Source organism: Astatotilapia calliptera, chromosome 3 (assembly GCF_964374335.1).
Source record: "Astatotilapia calliptera chromosome 3, fAstCal68.1, whole genome shotgun sequence".
NCBI lineage: Eukaryota > Metazoa > Chordata > Actinopteri > Cichliformes > Cichlidae > Astatotilapia > Astatotilapia calliptera.
Genome location: NC_137424.1, coordinates 59,248,046 through 59,266,634, shown reverse-complemented (window position 1 = coordinate 59,266,634; position 18,589 = coordinate 59,248,046). Strand labels below are relative to the sequence as shown.

Genomic DNA, 18,589 nt, shown 5'->3' with positions numbered 1-18,589 from the left:
ACAATTCTGATGCTAAAGTACCGAACAGGACAGGCAAAAAGAAAAAAAAAAGTAATGGGAACGTGTCAGTGTGCAAGTTACCACTGTTTAACCATTTAATGATCAGTCTAACAGTGAACTACTATATTACATATTTTTAAACTGCAGTTGAATAAAAGCAGAAATATGAAAAATAAGGTTTTACACTTGACTGGGTTCAACATAAACTAACATACTTCAGAAAAATGATGATATGCGTGAAACGTGTCACTTAAACATGACTCAAGCCTTCACGAAAGAGAAAAAAACAGGGGGTTTCCCATCACTTGAGCCTTGACTGGAACTCTTTAAATCGTATCATCTTCTTCTTCTTCTGTCATGCTTCAGTAGTAGACTGGAGAATAAGAGCCACCATCTGGTTATCTCAATGAACCTCTTCCTAATGTTTGCTTTCTGCAGATGAAAGCCTGCTTTTATTTAAAAATGTCAGACTTTCAGACTCCTGTAGCGCCTACCTGAGTACAAGGTATGGACAGGCTGTGTTGGGGGTGCTCCCTGTTGTTAATGAATTGTGGGCCCTCAGGAAAACCGTTGTGTTCCCATGTGAAACTCTTCAGGTCACCCCAGGCAAGGTGAGAGTGGCAATCAAGAGTGCCCTTTCTCCTCTTTGACGAGGCCAGTCTTCACATTTTGGACCAAGAACACAAACAGTCAGCTGAGACAGAAGAAGTCCCTTATATGAGTGACGAGATGTTTCTCCCACTGCAAATGTTACGTTCAGATGAACGTTGAACAGAGGTGGTGGATTATGTCACCAGCTATCAACCATCTGTAGTACAAAGCTGTCTTGGGTTGTCTTACCAGGTGTTTCAACCTCTGCTTTCATTTAGCATCAGGTGACCTAACCTGGTCACACGATGGTTCTCACAGTGGTTTTACGCACAGTGGCAATGATCACACCTTTTTTTTGGTTTTGTTTTGTTTATACTTTGGCTGATATGATGAAACACCATTAATAAAAGGTCAGTGATCATCAGCACCACCACGTAGAGGTTTAAATACCTGGAGTTTTAGAAGTGACTAATTCTCTTGGATGAGGGGGGAAATATTTTCATGAATCTAGACCAGTCTAGCTCAGTTTTTTTCATACACCCTGTTACGGCCCAGCTCAAAAGCCGCAACATAAAAAAGGAGACGAATACCAGAGTGGTAGTGAGAAGAGGTTTTATCTTAAAATGGCATAGCAGGTTGGCTAAAATGGCTGGTGCCACCGAGGCAAAGACTAGTGAGCTTCCGGGAAGCTTGCCTCAGGTATGCTTTTATCAATTAGCACCAGCTGAAAACATTGAGGAGATTAGGGGCTGCAGAGGGACGTAACACACTCAAGACCTTAAAGTCCTGAATTACTGAGAAAAAATGTCTCCCATCTGCCCCAGGGCCTTCTTCATGTATGACGTGCCCAAAAAACTTAATCCAGGAGGCTTCCTAGTCACTGCTGCTCATATTCACAGCCTCTTTCTTTTGGTCATTACGAGAGCTCGTGACTGTAGGTGAGGGTAGAGACGTAGATCGAGCAGTAAATTGAGAGTTTTGCTTTGACACTCTACTCCTTTTATCATGACCCATACAGTCCTGCTGCAGCTATCCTCAGTTGTGAATAAGATTAAGGAGTGACCACAATATGTAGGTGTTGGTCAGCTGTGTGTGTACCTCATCGTTCTGAGTTTGCTGAACTAATTTTAGCAGCTCTGCTATATCTTTGATCTATCTCACTCAGCCAATCACACGGAGGCTAGAAACAGGAATTATGAAGAAGATACGGGATGTGGCCCTAACCTTTATAGACCAGGTAAAAGAAAAGGTGAAAGTACTCTAACAAGGCATCTGACCTTTCTGAGGAGGAAATTACAGTTTTGGACGATATTACCCCGGTGCTAAAACTATTCAGTCTGAAACAAAACGCTTACAGTTAACTACTTTACACTGGATCAACCTGTACCCCATGAAATATTTTTTATATGCTTTTATTTTACACTAAAGGAATGACTGGATGGGACACTTTCAAGTCACAGAAAGAATTTATGACTTTATGATCCTCTAATCACATACAGTGACCTTGTACTCTGAGCTCCCTAGACAGCATTTGGATAGCTCACAATTACGCTACCTCTGGTACAGTTCATTTACAGGACAGGTGAATCTTCTGTGGACCAGATGTGGCCAACAATTATGAAAAAAGGGTGGAGCTGTGGCTGAGCTGAAGCCTGAATGAGGTCAATCAGGGGCAAATAGAAAACCTGTGTGAGTAACACATGGTCAAACATTTCTGTTAAAACATTTCTTTAAAAAAACCTTTGCTAAAGAAATAACAAAAATGAATAACAAAAATAAAAAGAGCAGCTGGAGTCAAAGGACCAGATTTTGAACTGGCTCTGACGGTCATAGCAGCTAAGCGGAGGATAAAATATGAGCCCTGTTTTTGCATTATGAGCCTCAGTGTGTGTGTGTGTGTGTGTGTGTGTGTGTGTGTGTGTGTGTGTGTGTGTGTGTCTATGGAGATATTCACATAGACGGATGCTTTGTGGTTTCATTCACGTCATTCTTTCACTTCCTTTCTGTATCTTTGTCTTCATCTTTCTCCCACTCTCTTTCGCCCGCTCTCTCTCTGTAAACACTGTAAATATAAATGCTCTGCATTCAGACATTTAAATCTTGATTCATGTGTCTAAAAGCTGACTCAAAAAATAGTCAACAGCAGCAAGGCAACTATCCTCCTCTTCTTTTTTGTGCCCATATCTGCTTTCTTTTGCCTTCTCTTCTTCACCTACTCTACTTCCTCCACCCACCTGCCTGCCTGTGTCTCCGTCTTTCTTTCTACCTCAATCTGTCTCTGCACCCTTGTCGCTCAATTATTCGATGGTTTCCCACCTGTGGCGTCCTATCAGCTCCGCACCGATGGTTGCAGAAAGAGATTGAACCGAGCTGACCTAAAAAGAACTGAAGAAGAATAAGTGGCGCTGATGAGGAGATAGAAGAAGAGTCAAAGCAGGAGAAGGAGGGAGACAAAAAAGCAGAGGTGGAAGACAAAAGAAACAGACAGTCATGATTCACTCAAGTAAGTAATTTACGAACATACGTACAAACCTTGCTTATTTCTTCTTTTGACATTGGAGCAGGTTGCAGCAAACTAACAAAAAAGCCAACATTTGCACTGATAAGAATGAGTTACTCAGCGTTAAAGGAGAAAATGTGAGTAAAATGTGCGGCGTTAGTATGCAGCGTGAAATGAGCCCGAGACCATTAAAACGTCATCTAACAAACGGCCGGGCTTAATACCACCATAGGTTCCCGTCACTTTGTACCTGAAGTAACTTCAAGGTTATGAACGTCTTCTGAAAGTTTTTGATGTTTCTTGATCTCTGAAGCTGTGGCAGTCAGGCAGTTAAAGGGGACACCAAAATGGCAGTTTGGCTTGAAATGTCACTTCATCACATGACAAAACACAACAAAGACTCAACTTTGGCTCTTTATAATCTTTCAATGCCATGTTCAGGGGTGTCCGCTCCAAAGTTTTCTTCTTAGGCTGCACTAGACTAGCTTTACACGAGTTTTACTTTAATTCTTGCTAATGGCACAACGCCACAGTTATGTAGCTCACGTTCGTACCGTCTGAAGTGACTCACTTGAATGTTCCTTCTTTAAAAAATTAGAATCTCAAAAAAGTCCGAGCTGGGATGATTTTCAGGTCTTGTTCTCATTTGTTGCTTAGTTGTCTTAGTTTTCTGACTGTTTCTGGTTTCCCTCTTCTTCAGCCTACCTGACAGTTTTTTTGTAGTCCTTAACAGTAAAGCTTGAGTTTTAACCACATGAAGTAATTTCCCTCCATAATTTAAATTAATTTAACTTAGTTTAGCTTTTACCTGCACTTTTACCTGAGAGCCACTGATTTGACCCCCCCCAAAAAACCAAACAAACACAACAACATGAAAACAGTGTGGCTTAGTTTACGTGTTTAAAAATAAAAGAAGAGAAAATCTGTATGCACATCCAAAAAAGTGTATTTTTTAGCTTGAAGCATCTGCTGTTAAACCGTTAAACCATGTTTTTGGCTTGAAACTTTTTCCACATTTATTATGCATAAACCCTTGAGCTAAGGACAATGTGAAAATGTCGACCGAAAGCTAAGCAGAGGCAGAGACACCTGTATGCAAACTAACACCTCTGGTTTGCTGAGCAGAAAGGAGTGTTTTGCTTGCTAATGTAAAGTTTCAGTTCTGTTTCTCACATGGCACAAAGGTGCAGTTACCCAGACAGGAAGGTACACTCATACTGGCCTTTAAATCTGAGCAGAACCCAAGTAGAGCTAGTTCAGGTTTCTCCTATATGTTAGTCTCATGTTGACAAAAGTAATGCTAATTTGCTGTCAATTAACGTTTACCATGCTCACCATCTTAATAAATTGTGTTAGCATATTTATTTGCTAATATTTGCTTTATGCACTGTTTTGCAGCTGAGACTGATTAGACTTTCACTTCAGAACAAGTTTGCAATTCCAGTTTAGCAGAGGAGAGGCCTAGCGGAGAGCTAGCAGCTACAGCTGCCTGTGTCCGCATGCTAAGCAACCAACAGCATCTCTGTTAAAGAATAATTTTGGGCCTTACCAGTAAAACTCCAAGATGAGTTACAAAAACGAAAAGCTGTTATGAAAAGAGGGACTTACTTCGTAGCAGGCCATGAACGTGTTTCTTTTCAGCATTCTAAAATAGAAGTCTGCAACCAGCCTTATGACGCCAACTTCAGTGTTGGCTTCATTTTTCACCCCAAAGGAAATATTACAGTTAATATCCTCAGGCTAACCACAGAAAACAGGAATCAGAAGCCCAAAAAGTGTCAACTAAAATCCACAGCTTTCACTTCAGGTACTCTACATACACTCTGAAACCTTTAACTGTTACTTTTAAAGGACAATTATGACTTTTATTTAGAATCTAAGTGCTTATTTTACCACTTGGTAAAGCAGTAAAGAAAGAAAAAGAATGCAGTACCTGAGTGTATGACCCATGCCAGCCCATTTAAAAATATAATCCTGGCAATGCACAATGCATTTAGCATCAGTTATACAAATCTTAGAAATCTGAGAATTCACGGATATGGTTTCTGTGTTTTTTTCTGCCGATTACACCCCTCTTAGACCCCCTGGCAATAACAGATACCTCAATAAAACTGTGTGTTCCCTGACCAGCTACGGGAAGTTGCTGCAAGTCTCTAGGTGAAACTGGCTGCAAAGAGGTTTACTACACCAAGGTCATCCATACACAGTGTTGGGGAGTAACGGAATACATGTACCGCCGTTACGTATTTAAAATACAAAATATGAGTAACTGTATTCCGTTACAGTTGCCGTTTAAAAAGGTGGTATTCAGAATACAGTTACTTTGTTGAAATAAATGGATTACACTGCGGTACTTTCCTGTTTCATATTGTCGCGGGTCAGGACTGTTTGGGTTTTGTTTGACAGCTACGTTCTGTTGTTCCAGGCGGCAGCGTTACGGTTGCCATGGTTACAGGGTGACGCTCTCTCTCTCTGCGACTGTGTGTTTCCTGGGTGAGAGAGCGCCTTTTCGTTGTTGTTGTTGTTGTTGTGCTAAGCTAACAGGCAGAATGCTACAAGCATAGCTCTAAAGAATGTAGCATCATGGGCAGTGTAGTTCGTGCTGCAGGGAGAATGGACTGCCATACACGTTATGGGTCTGTGAGCACGAGGAGGGAGAAAAAGGGGAGTGGAAAGGTACGAGTTGTCATCGAGGAAAAACGGGAGCTGGAAGCATGTAAATATAATAATAACCACTTCAGCCAAGAAGAGTGCCTGACGAGCCCAGTTGTAAGTAAGCTATTAAGACTCGACTGTACACCGTGTTCGTGTTTTCCTCCGAAAACAATAAGTTCCGTTGGAGCAGTCTTTCAACGCCTCTCTCTGTCTCTCGCAAGAAAAATTGACCCACACAACAAAGTAAAGCTATTTTTCGGCTACGAGCTGACAGGGACCCCGCCGTATTAGTCAGAGGTCCCTTTACTACAGTTCGGAGTCGCGGACCTTCAGTAATAGTAATAAATCACACAGCAACAGTACATTCACGTTGTTGTAAAAAGCATGATAATATATTAAGTAATCCAAAGTATTCAGAATACGTTACTGTCATTGAGTAACGTAACAGAATACGTTACAGAATACATTTTGGGGCATGTGTTCTGTATTCTGTAATGGAATACATTTTAAAAGTAACCTTCCCAACACTGTCCATACATGTATTGTGGTTGCTAGCAGGTTGCTGTGGTCATCCTTAGTTTGCAAGTAAGATGCCAGTTTGTCTGGAAACACTCTTCAACAAATTACCAAGCAGTAGTGAAACTCAACACAATCTGAGACAAACTGGACATTTTTTGCCTTCATAGAAACACTTGAAATGTGTTGATTGCAATGATAACTCATAACAGAGTTTCATATTGTAACACTTTGTAAACCTTTTAGAGTTTTGCTTTTACTGATTTGCAAGAGGTTGGCAGGTGTTTGCAGACAAGTTGCCTTTTTTGTGCAGTCAATGGATGACTTTAGCAATCTGCTAGCGGCCAAAGCAAACACAAGGACGCATCTGATGACTGCTTTCATCTAATGAAAGCTAATAACCTCAACGGTTGACTTACTAACCAGGTTGACACAGAGGCTATAGTCAAAGAGTCAGTTTGCTTTAGGGAACTTCCTAACTAAGCGACTTGAAACAGAAGTATCTGCATGATGGCCATATTAAGAGCTGTTTCATCTCTTTAAATACTCAGGAAAGGTGAATAGCTTAGAGGAAACACTGAAACATTTCTTATGAAAAGAAAAGAGATGATTTCATCCCATGAGTCATAATGATAAACAATTAGAAAACATTCGGTTAATATAGAATAGAATAGAATAGAATAGAATAGAATTCAACTTTATTGTCATTGCACATGCACAGGTACAGGGCAACGAAATGCAGTTTGCATCCATCCAGAAGTGCTTTAGTGATATAGATATATTACAATATATGTTAGCAATAATATAGATATGTGAGTATATTACAGAAATGGGTCTATTATAGTATGTTATAATGTACACGGTATGAAGTATGTTGTGAATATTCTATAACTATAAGTATGTACAGGCTGTAGTGAGTACAAGCTATGTACAGGATATGAACAGGATATAAATATGAAAAACTATACAGAATATGAAATAAATAACTTTACAGAATCTGGGATATACAGCTATACAGAAATGGGAACTATGCAAGTTGTAAACAGTTGTAGGATTAAAGATTATCGAATGTACAGAATGATTATTTACACAGAGCTATACAGTAGTGCAGTTAAGATAAGTGAGGGTGTAGATAGTTTCTACAGAGGCTATATAAAGTGCTGGTGGTTGTGAGTGGTGGTTCAATCCATGTTATTATTGTGTTTGAGGGTACAGTTGTCCATTGTGGGTGTGTGTATGTTCAGTCCATGAGTTTAACGTGGGTCAGATGTCAGGAGGCAGAGTTCAGGAGTCTGACAGCTGTATCTACTATGATGCAGTAAGCAAAAATATAAAATGAATGCAGGTCCTGTGGTACCAGCAGGTGGATTCTCTGTAACCTGAAACAGAAGGTTTTCAGCTGAACGTCCAGTTAGTGGAGCAGAGAACTGTTTGGATCCGTTAATTGTTCACAGCCACAGTCATTTGGATGACCTCTGAGCTGAGTCCACAGTTTAACAGCTGCTGTATTGCCTGAATAGGTAGAGGTTACACTGGATCACCTCTCCAGTAGGAAGTGAAAATATGACAGGATAGGCAAACACTTCCTTTCACCTTACAGCCCATTTATTCCTGTTTATCTATCATTAGAATGTTGGTAAGGAAGTGACATGATTTCACCGATAAATAGTCCGAGATAAGCATTTTATGATCCTGAAGAAATATGTCAGCTACATAAATGATCACACTGTTGAGGAGTTGCGTTTAAAAGCTGTCTGTTTCTCTGATCACCGAGCTTCTCTTTTCCTAACTCCTGATTCTCCTTCACACCTTTCCTCGACCTTGTGACATTTTCCATTGGCTGATCAGATATAGAAGAGGTCATTTTTTTGGGCTATTTGACTGCAGCCTTCGTCTAAAGCTGTCCCACATCCTACTTTTTCTTTACAGGTAAACTTTTAAATAAATATTCACCAGCTGGGACCACATCCTAAATTAGATTTGACTGCCAGTCCAATGAGATTTAGACTGGCGGTGGCTGCTGGGCTGGGCAGATCCTTCATCCACTCCCAGTAGCCTGATCATCCTTTAAAACATAACAACCTACAAAAAAGTAAACAGGATTTAGGATTTAAAACTGTACTTTGTAATTATGACATTGTGCACCAGTGGGAGGAAAAATTTAAAGTAAAAAAAAGTTTCAGAATAAATACATATAAACACAAATCAGTTAATAAAATGTAACTTTTATTTATCCAAAAGTTGAGGTTTTTAGGGCCCCAGCTGATAGAAACCTCGGAGACTGGTTGTTATTAGGGTGTTGGTTCACCAAAAACCAACAGAAGAGTTCATAATTCCCATGGCTTAACTTCTACAACAGGGAGGGCACATGCAAAGCATGATGGGACATGCCATAGATGCATTTGGCAGTTACAGTTAAAATCATGTGACACTTTGAGCATTTTGCCTTTGAGTGTTTTTTTTTGTTCTCTCAAACTCATAAAGTTGCACAGGAAGGAATGCAGCCATCACACACAGACACACCTGTCTGCTGGCCCACATAAACACACACACACATGCAGGCATGCGCACACAGGCTCACAGGAAACTGCACTTCCTGACAAAGACCTCCTACACAAAACCACAGAGAGAAAATTAACATGTATTTGAACTTAATATCAAGAGATGACCAAAGCTACAGAGGAAGCTGCGTCTGGAGGCAAAAGTCTAATCTGTTCTGTTTGAAATAAAAATTCTAATTATTTAATTAACCTTTAGTTTTATTTGATTTTAGTACAGATAGAGAGAGAGAGAGAGAGAGAGAGAGAGAGAGAGAGAGAGAGAGATGGGAACATCGACCCTCTGTGGTTAACTCTAAAGACTATGTGAAATACCCTATGAAAGTCTAGTAGAAGATGTGAATGCCTCATTATGGACACTCTCTACTGTGACCGTCACTGCTTGGCTATACGACAAACAGTCACAAGGAGCAGTACCCACCTTAAAGGACACTAGAAGCAAAAATATCAAGCCAGTTTTTGTACCTGCAGAAGTCTGATGACGAAAGGGGCGCCTAAGAAGTACAGCAACCTGTCCGTGCCTGAGGCTTTGGAAACCTCCAAGCAAAGAATTCACCTAATTGTAAAGGTAGAGGCAGGCCAATAAATCAGCAGTTCTCCACTGAACCATCCGAGGTGTACTCTCAGTGGCAGGGGAAGAATATGAGAACAACCTTCCTGAACAGGATCTAGTAACCATCACCGTGGCAGGCACCCAGGAAAGAGAGTTGGACAGCACCAGGCCCTGACATGATTCAGACCCACTGGCTGAAGAAACTGACTGCACATCAGGAGCATCTGGCAGCACAAATGAACCAGCGGTCGAGAGATGAAACACTCACCTGGAATGGAAAACCAAAGGTCCGAAAGCCCTGATCCCGAAGGAGCCCCATCGAAGTTTCTTATTGTATTAGTATATTTATAAAAATTGACCATTGTGGTTGCTTTGAACTCTGGATTTGCAATACTGGATTCCACTAGAGCAGGAGTGTCCAACTCCAGGCATCAAGTGTCAGTGTCCTGCAGGTTTTAGATATCACCCTGGGTAAACACACCTGAATCAAGTGATTAGGTCTCTGGAGAACCTTAAGACACGTTGAAGAGGTAATCTAACCATTTAAATCAGCTGTGTTGGATCAAGCACACATCTAAAACTTGCAGGACACCGGCCGTTGAGGCATGGAGTTTGACACCACTGCACTACAGTAACTTTGCATCATTAAAAATTCTAAATTATCCTTATTTATCTTAAACTGGGCCTTGGTGACTCCTCTCAGGTCACCCTGTGTGTGAAACAAGCTTTTTAGCTCCTTCCCCTTCAATAAAGCTTTATTCTGATTGGTTGCCTCTTGCAACCACCACAGCCATATTAGGGATATTTACTCTGTGTGACATCATACAGAGCGCAGAGTGGACCGCCAGAAACTGAGTAGCAGTATATATTTGTAACAGTATATTTAGTATATGACCACAAATTAAAAATAAATAAAATAAAGAAGCATTTCAGTGTTGTACTTAATTCAGGTTGAGGTGGAAGGAGAGTCATCCATTCATCAATCAATGTTTCTGGTTCTTTTAAACTGCAGAGAGTAATAGAAACCATTGAGACCATACATTGATGCATCAACTTGTGTTATAATCTGAACTCTATGTGCACCCCTATGTGTGGACACCACACATAGGGGTGCAAAATCCAGGGGTCCAGCATTCGGCCCTTTAATGTGTTCCCCTCATGTGCGCTTGTTCACTTATTGCAAATTTTGGTGAAAGATGACTCATCTGACCACACTGTTCTTTTTCCACTAACTCTGGCTCTGTGGTTTTTAGCAACACTCTCACTAATGCACTCTTCTTTGTAAAGAGAGCCCTGCCATAACATCTTCTCTCTCTCTCTCTTCTTTGATTGTCTGACCGTGCGAACTGACAGTGTGATCACATCCTGCACTTACTCTTACAATCACCTTCATGCAACGTATTGCACTGAGAGCATCACGGCCATCAAATGAAAGCCATTGGCCACAATTTCCGTCGCTGCTTTTACGGATGTCTGCATGCAGACGACACGCTAAGATGAGCAGTGTTTTTGACTAAAGCTTCTGCTAGCAATAAAACCTTTTCAAAGTCATTCAACTCTCAAGTTTAAGCAACAAAAATAAAGTTGATGTAATTATCATGTCTACACCATATCTGTGACAGACAGTCTGAAGTGCTCCAATATCACTTAGACTGATAAGTATGTCATAGACCTCTCCTCATCAACACAGAGATCAGTGTATTTTATGTAACTGGGCCTCAAACGTCATCCAAACACCCCTAAAAGCCTGTCAGCGTTGGCGACTCAGTCTTTAAACCGCATGAAATATGAGATATCTCTAAATCTCGTTGTGCGTGTCTTAGTCGTGAGTGAACAGAAATGGAAAATTACATTGAAAGTCAATCAGCAAATGTGAATGTAAACCTGTGTTGTCATTTTATTTTTAAGTGGACTCAGGCAATAGCTCTCTAGACTTTCTGAAGGTCTCTCAGAGATTTTCTTTGGCTGCTTTTCCCATTCTTTTTCCACCCTACTATTTTTAGAGGAATATGGTTTTGTTTTGACTTAGGATTCCTAAGTCAAGTCAACTGTTGTTGTCTCATACATAAAAGTGAATCCAACTTGACTCTGGATGTGAGAGGTAAAAGTACTCTAGTAGTCAAAGCCGGGAAGAATAAATGTGTTGTAGCAGATAAGAGTGATATAATTATGGAAATTATTCTGATCTTAAGAGGCTAATCAAAGGCCTAGTCAGTGAACCTAGCTTAATGTAGCCCAAGACCATAGATTTTTATTTTGAGGAATAACTAATACGTCAAGCTAAGTTGGAGAGATAGAGTTGAGATGATTTGAGGCATAGTGGATATATTAGAGAAAGGATGGTGAAGATGGAGCTAGTAGGTAGGAGGAAAAGAGGAAGACCACAGAGGAGCTACAAGGATATACAGTGACGAATAAGGACATGCAGAGGGTTGTGTGACATTGGACGATGCTGGGGATTTGCATTCCCTAAAGAGAGCAGTCAAAAGAAGAAGATGAACTAATCCATTAGATTCATTAGTTTAGAAAGCTTCGTGGCAGATCAAAGCTACTGGAACTGTTTGATAGCAGGTGGCCATATTAACCTGCAGTGGTGAAAAAATGTTATGTCTTTGATTAATCTAGATTAAAAGAGGAAGAGGTATATTTGAACATAAAAGTGTGCCAAGAATAGAGCCCTGGGAAACTTTTTTCACTAATTCAACTCTGTTCTTGTTTGTTCCTTTCTTCAGATCACTCTATCCGGTCGATCATCTGCTGCTGCTGTGCTGTTCAGACCAGGTGGGCATTTAAAGAGTCCAAAACAAACATAAAAAAAAACAAGGAGCTCGTTCATTTTATAGATACTGATCAAAACATTAAGTTAAAACTGATTTTAAAAAAAAATGATGGGAAGAACAGGAGGTGGGAGTGCAGCTGGCACCAAAAACAGAATAACAAGGCAGGGGAAGTAGAATTAAACCCAAGCACATGAGACTCAAGACTTTCAAAATAAAACAGTGCTAACACAGACTGACACACAGACCAAGGCATGTGAAATAAAGGCTGCCTCAAACCTGAATTTTTAAAATGGTCACCAGGAGGCGACTCTGCTGGTTTTATTGCAGGGTCCTTGCCTTAAAATATAAAGCACCACATGGCAACTATTGTTTTGATTTTATGCTATATAAATGAAACCGAAGTGAACTGAATCAGTTTGGGTAAAAACAAAAAAACATATGTGGCATATAGACTCACTGATTGATTGGTTGATTCCAGGGAGTTCAGCACTCGTGTGGAGCTGGAGAGCAGAACCTCCCTTTGTTTCCCAAACCGGCGGTATTCAGGACAACCCACCCGGGTAGGTCAAATGGGTTTGCTTCTGTGTGTTTCAATGTTTCATTCATTTCTATGAATTAATCTTTACTTTTTGCCTCAGTTACAGGTCGAGAGGTCAAGGAGAAAGCTCCCCCTCCCCCCTCCTGAGGGTGAGGACGGTGAAGGTGAGGGCCTCTTGAGTGTCGTGGCCATGTACGACTTCACCGCCAAGGAAGACACTGACCTCACACTCAAACAGGTATACACACACATGCAAACAAATAGAAACACAAAAATAAACTTCAGAGATTTGTTAATCTTTTGTGTTGTGACCACAGGGGGAGGAGTACATCATACTGCACAAGCAAGACCAGCTGTGGTGGCGGGCGCAGGACAAGCATGGGTACTTTCAATTTAAATTTCAGTGTTTGTGTTTGTTACAGCAAGAGTATTTTGAGCAATATTACTGCTCATATAAGATATCATAGAGCAATTATTGGTGGGATTGTGCTTGATCAGTAAAACAAATAAATATTGCTTTGTTATAGGAATGTGAAGTTTTCTAGACACAAAAATATGTTTGTTTATTTTTAATAACATATAGTATAGATAAAAATATTTCATAGTGTATGAAATACACCCTACAAATTTTCATTTTGAAATGTAAATAAATTTTTCAATCTAGAACTATTTTTTTTTTATTTAATTCTTAAACATCTTAAAGATTCTAGATTATCAGTGTTTTTTCTTCCTACTCTGTTTCTATCAGAAATAAAGGCTTCATCCCCAGTAACTATGTGACAGAGAAAAACAAAATCGAGGCAAACCCGTAAGTTTTACCATATTTTTGACTTTTGCCTTCTTTTTTTCTTTTTGCTTTTGTTTTTAGTCATTTTAGAATCACAAAAACAATCCTTTAAATTCTCATTGTCCATCCTGTAGGTGGTATTGCAAGAACATCACTAGGACAGAAGCAGAGCAGCTGCTAAGACAAGAGGTATTTATGCACCTATTTAAATGTTCTCTAAGCCAAGCAAAAACAATGGTTTAGCAGTAAAGCGTTCATGTATGCTGACATGGCCCGAATCAATGAATATGAGGTACATCAACCATGCACTGAAGTTTTTACCCCTCTCTAGTCAGTGTTTTTGAGCAGTGTTTAAAAATACTACTACTTAGATAATTGTTGTTTCCTGGAAAAAATGTTTTTGTTTGTTTGTTTTGTTTTTAGCTTATCAAATGTGAAAAGCTGTATCTGACTGATTATTTTAGACCAGACTCAAAGTGGATGCTTTTATGCACACACTCAGTATTATATTAGCGAAGTTTTGAAATGTAATCTTTAGAGTGTTGGAGATAACCATGACCATATTTGGTCAAGAGGGCGGAGCATCAGATTATCAGCTAATGATGGCAAGTTTGGTTAGTAAACTGTCTTCGAAGATACGTACATGTGATAACCTGTGCAAGACAAGTACCAGCCTGATAAAACAAAACTAAAACTTTGCTCTTTAAAACTGTGGCAAAAATATCCTGAGCTGTCTGTACCGCAGTAATTACTGGATAATTCAATGTTAAATAGTTTAACATTACAAATGTTGTTTTTTCACAGCACAAAAAGTGAACTAAAAGAAGAATCCAAATTGAGACACATTATGTTATTTAAAAAAATGATTAACGATTACTCAAATAAATAATGTTTATTTCTTGTTTTCTTCCAGGACAAAGAGGGGGGATTTGTGGTCCGGGAGTCTAGTCGAAAGGGAGTCTACACCGTCTCTGTTTACACCAAAACAATAAGGTGATTCATGTAACCTGAAGGGTTAAATCTTAGCCTGTCTGACAAAGACAAAAAATACACTGAATTAAAATCACAAACAAAGCACATCTTAACCTACAAACTGATCAATTCTTCTGTTTCTTTGTCTTTAGTTCCAGCGGAGATGTCAGGCATTACCAGATTAAAATAACTGACAATGAGCAATACTACTTAGCTGAAAAACACATTTTCAGCTCCATACCTGAGGTTATACACTACCATGAACACAATGCAGCAGGTAATTGAGCACATGGTATTTGTAAAAACAACACTGTCAGTTTTCCATTCATTACTGCAGTTGATATGTTTGTTTGCGTGTTTTGTGCAGGTCTAGTGGCCAGGTTGCGATATCCAGTCGGACCAATGGGAAGGTGTGTCCCTGCCACGGCAGGATTCAGCTCAGGTATGTGTATATAAACACTTACAGATCCTCTCTAGTATTAGTCAAAAATACCTGCTAAATTTAGAGATGGAGAAACACGTCAGCTATAGTTCTTACTGAGCCATTGAAACGGTTTTCTGTTATACTCATTTCCTAACTCACACATTTTTTATTCTGGGACTGGGCTAGAGTAGCTTTGCATGATTTGCAGTTAAGATACTTATATTTATATCTATGTTTCTATCTATATTGGCTCTTTAGTCATGTAGAAGATCAAATGTCTAAAGATACTGAAGCGCACACAGAATTTCAACAATTTTGGGGGCTTTAACACATTTTGCCCTTGTAACCTTTAGTGCTTGGCCTGTAGCCTTCATCGCCCTGATGAAAGCTAAGGTTAAAGTGGAATGATCAGTCAATGAATAAAGTTGTTCTTCTTACTAAAAGAATATGATGAACTTTGACAGCTTGCTGAAATTGGATCTTCAACCTCTGTAAAGTAATATATTTCCACATAACAGTGGAAATATAAAACAGCTGTAATTAGCAGCTTAAACGCAAACTTCTTTCTATCAAATTACTTCACTGGCTAGCAGTCAAGTTTTAAAATGTGGACAGAATTAGGTCATTCAGAAACTGGTTGTATAAATGTATGCAAATGCATCCTTAACAAGGACAGGAATGAGAAGCAAGCAGATATGACCAGAGCTACATCTAATATATAGCAAAGTAAATGAGTGAACACAAAAATGAAAATATCTTTCATTTTGAAAATAGCTGAAAGTATCTTTCATTTTTGTAGCCTGATTTGAAAAAAAGATACAGATTAGAATATAATGTCTGTTTGTAGATGATGTGTTATTTTATATCAGAATTTGTTCCTCTTTCATTTCCCACGCATGCGACTAATAAAGGTTATCTCATCTTAACATTTCCTGTGGCATATTGCAATTATATTATTATCATAGACTAAATGTGGGTGTGTTCTTTATTTTTGAATTATTTTTGAATAAGTGTAATCATTATAAGGAATAGGAAAGTGAATCCAAAGTTAGAAAAATTAAAAAGCATCTAAGTATTTAACTAAATAATATAACTAAAGTTTTTTTTAGTTTTTTGTTTTTAAGAATTAGCAGTTTTCATGAAAAGCACATGAAATTCCCAACTTGTATTTATTCTGTTTCTTATATACTGGTTGGTTTTTAGGTCTCATAGAGCAAGAGGTTTTGAGATGACCTCACTCTTGTCTTTACTCACTTTATCTTGTTCTTGTGTTTTTTCTTCTAGAAAAGTGGGAGATCAATCCCAGTGAGCTGACCTTCATGAAGGAGCTGGGTAGTGGTCAGTTTGGCGTGGTGAGGTTTGGCAAGTGGAGGGGACAGCAAAGAGTGGCCATCAAGGCCATCAGGGAGGGAGCCATGTATGAAGAGGACTTTATCGAGGAGGCCAAAGTCATGATGTAAGGATGTCGGGATAATCCGGATGTGGGAAAAGGAAGAGCAATTAAAGAGCTCCTTAAAAACATTTTGTGACTGATCTCTCTTTTAGGAGGTTGTGCCACCCGAAGCTTGTACAGCTGTATGGCGTTTGTTTGCAGCAGCGCCCCCTGCTGATCGTAGCTGAGTTCATGGAGAATGGCTGCCTGCTGAACTTCCTGCGGCAAAGGAGCAGAACTCTACCGGAGTCGTGGCTTTTGTCTATGTGCCAGGATGTGTGTGAAGGGATGGATTACCTGGAGGGACATAGTTTCATCCACAGAGACCTGGTGAGCCAACACAGTAATTCTATATAACATGAGTAACAGTCTATGAAATCATGGTATATTTTTTGTAAGATTTGAACCTGTACAGAGTTTGTACAGACTCCTGTATAATGCATCTTTGACATCTTCAGATTCAAGGTCTTTATTGTCAATATAACAATATACACAGTATTCAGTGTACCAAAATATCCCAAGATCCCATGGTGCATTTATAAGAGTATAATATTTAAGAATATAAATATATATATATCTTCAAGAGAGATTAACTAGAAATTATAAATAAATAATAACTACATTTAGGTAAAATAAAATATAAAATACTAAAATATGTGATTTGGTCGGCTAACCGAATTTCCCAGAGGAACCCACCCGAGGGATTAATAAAGTTCTATCTTATCTTATCTTAAAACAGAAGAAGGACAAGATTCAAAAAATAAATTTCAAAACTTGTGCTGCTCAACCCAAAGATTAAAATAACTAAAATGCTCAAACATACAGTGGCTTGCAAAAGTATTCGGCCCCCTTGAACTTTTCCACATTTTGTCACATTACAGCCACAAACATGAATCAATTTTATTGGAATTCCACTTGAAAGACCAACACAAAGTGGTGCACACATGAGATCTGTTCTAGCTGAATATTTGGTTTATAATGTTTCTTTTCCATATCCAGGCAGCCAGGAATTGTCTGGTTAGTGAGCACAATGTGGTGAAAGTCAGCGACTTTGGAATGACCAGGTATGTTCTTTTTTTTTTATTTTAACCACATTTGTTATGCAGACTACCTATAGAATCTAAAGCATGGTGAATAACTACTCCTGCCACCTGTTCTCTGGTTATATTTAAATTCTTCAACTATGTTTGCCAGATACGTTCTAGACAATCAGTACACCAGTTCAATTGGTGCCAAGTTCCCAGTGAAGTGGTCTCCTCCTGAAGTTCTCCACTACAGTAAATACAGCAGCAAGTCTGACATCTGGTCCTATGGTGAGGAAACACAGGCCAAATATACCAAGTGTATAGCTCCTGAGTAGTTGTAGCTTAAAATAGATTGCAGCTTCTCTTTGTCTTCCCAATCTCTGTGTGTGTGTGTGTGTGTGTGTGTGTGTGTGTGTGTGTGTGTGTGTGTTTATATGTGTGTGTGTGTGTGTGTTTATATGTTTATATGTATATATATATTTATATATATATATACACATACATATATATGTGTGTATATATATATATATATATATATATATATATATATATATATATAGTGTGTGTGTGTGTGTGTGTGTGTGTGTGTAATATGTGTCTAGTATTACATATATGTGGCTATTTTTCTCCAGGTGTGGTAATGTGGGAAATATTCTCTGAGGGTCGGACTCCATTTGAAAACCGATCAAATGTGGACGTAGTTACTGACATCACCAGGGGGATCCGGCTGTACCGACCACAACGTGCTTCACAACCACTGTACGCCATCATGTACCGCTGCTGGCATGAGGTATTAAACATTTTGTATTTTAATATTTTGACTGTACCATGTTTCTGCACCTTCTATAAAGAAATGCATGACATCTTTCTCCTCTTCTTCTTTTCATCTACTATTACGTCTCCTTTTCTTCTTCGGTGGTGGTGCAGAAGCCTGATGGTCGCCCATCTTTCTCTGAACTGCTGGAGGAAATCAGAAAACTGGCAGAAAATCAAGACTAGCACACACATATTACTATATCGCTGGACTCCAAACTGTTTGTTTATTGTTGTCATGAATGTAAATATATTTTATTCTGTCTTTGTAAATAAATATTTTTATAAGGCCTTGCTTTAATGCTCTTGTTATATATTTTACTTAATGCACATCAGCTGTGGATACATACGAACAATGAAGTGATCAATGCTGTTCCTTGTTTGCTTTGAATTTGAAGGAACTTACTGTGCACATGAAACACACATGAAAGTGATAGTAGCACAA

General features: G+C 39.1%; 1 protein-coding gene across 2 annotated transcripts; it reads left to right on the top strand.

Moving 5' to 3' along the window:
• The first annotated feature begins 2,928 nt into the window (after positions 1-2,928).
• On the top strand, positions 2,929-18,439 carry txk (TXK tyrosine kinase). 2 transcript variants are annotated; one of them, XM_080292743.1, is made up of 16 exons: positions 2,929-3,094; positions 12,106-12,154; positions 12,632-12,713; positions 12,798-12,929; positions 13,009-13,073; positions 13,440-13,499; positions 13,613-13,667; positions 14,392-14,471; positions 14,603-14,727; positions 14,818-14,892; positions 16,159-16,330; positions 16,420-16,636; positions 17,306-17,370; positions 17,501-17,619; positions 17,964-18,121; positions 18,259-18,439. In XM_080292743.1, exons 1-16 carry the CDS (start codon positions 3,082-3,084, stop codon positions 18,328-18,330), a joined length of 1,539 nt encoding a protein of 512 aa, XP_080148869.1. In that variant the 5' UTR covers positions 2,929-3,081; the 3' UTR covers positions 18,331-18,439. The 2 variants fall into 2 exon arrangements, with proteins under 2 accessions (XP_080148869.1, XP_026016213.1); XM_026160428.2 differs by having other exon boundaries at positions 12,792-12,929.
• The last annotated feature ends 150 nt before the right edge of the window (positions 18,440-18,589 follow it).

What these genes read in the sequence shown, in the direction of transcription:
- txk (XM_026160428.2), top strand. An exon ending in CGGGCGCAGGACAAGCATGG is followed by an intron (nt 13,074 to 13,439) that starts GTACTTTCAATT and finishes TGTTTCTATCAG; the next exon opens with AAATAAAGGCTTCATCCCCA. An exon ending in AGCGACTTTGGAATGACCAG is followed by an intron (nt 17,371 to 17,500) that starts GTATGTTCTTTT and finishes TATGTTTGCCAG; the next exon opens with ATACGTTCTAGACAATCAGT.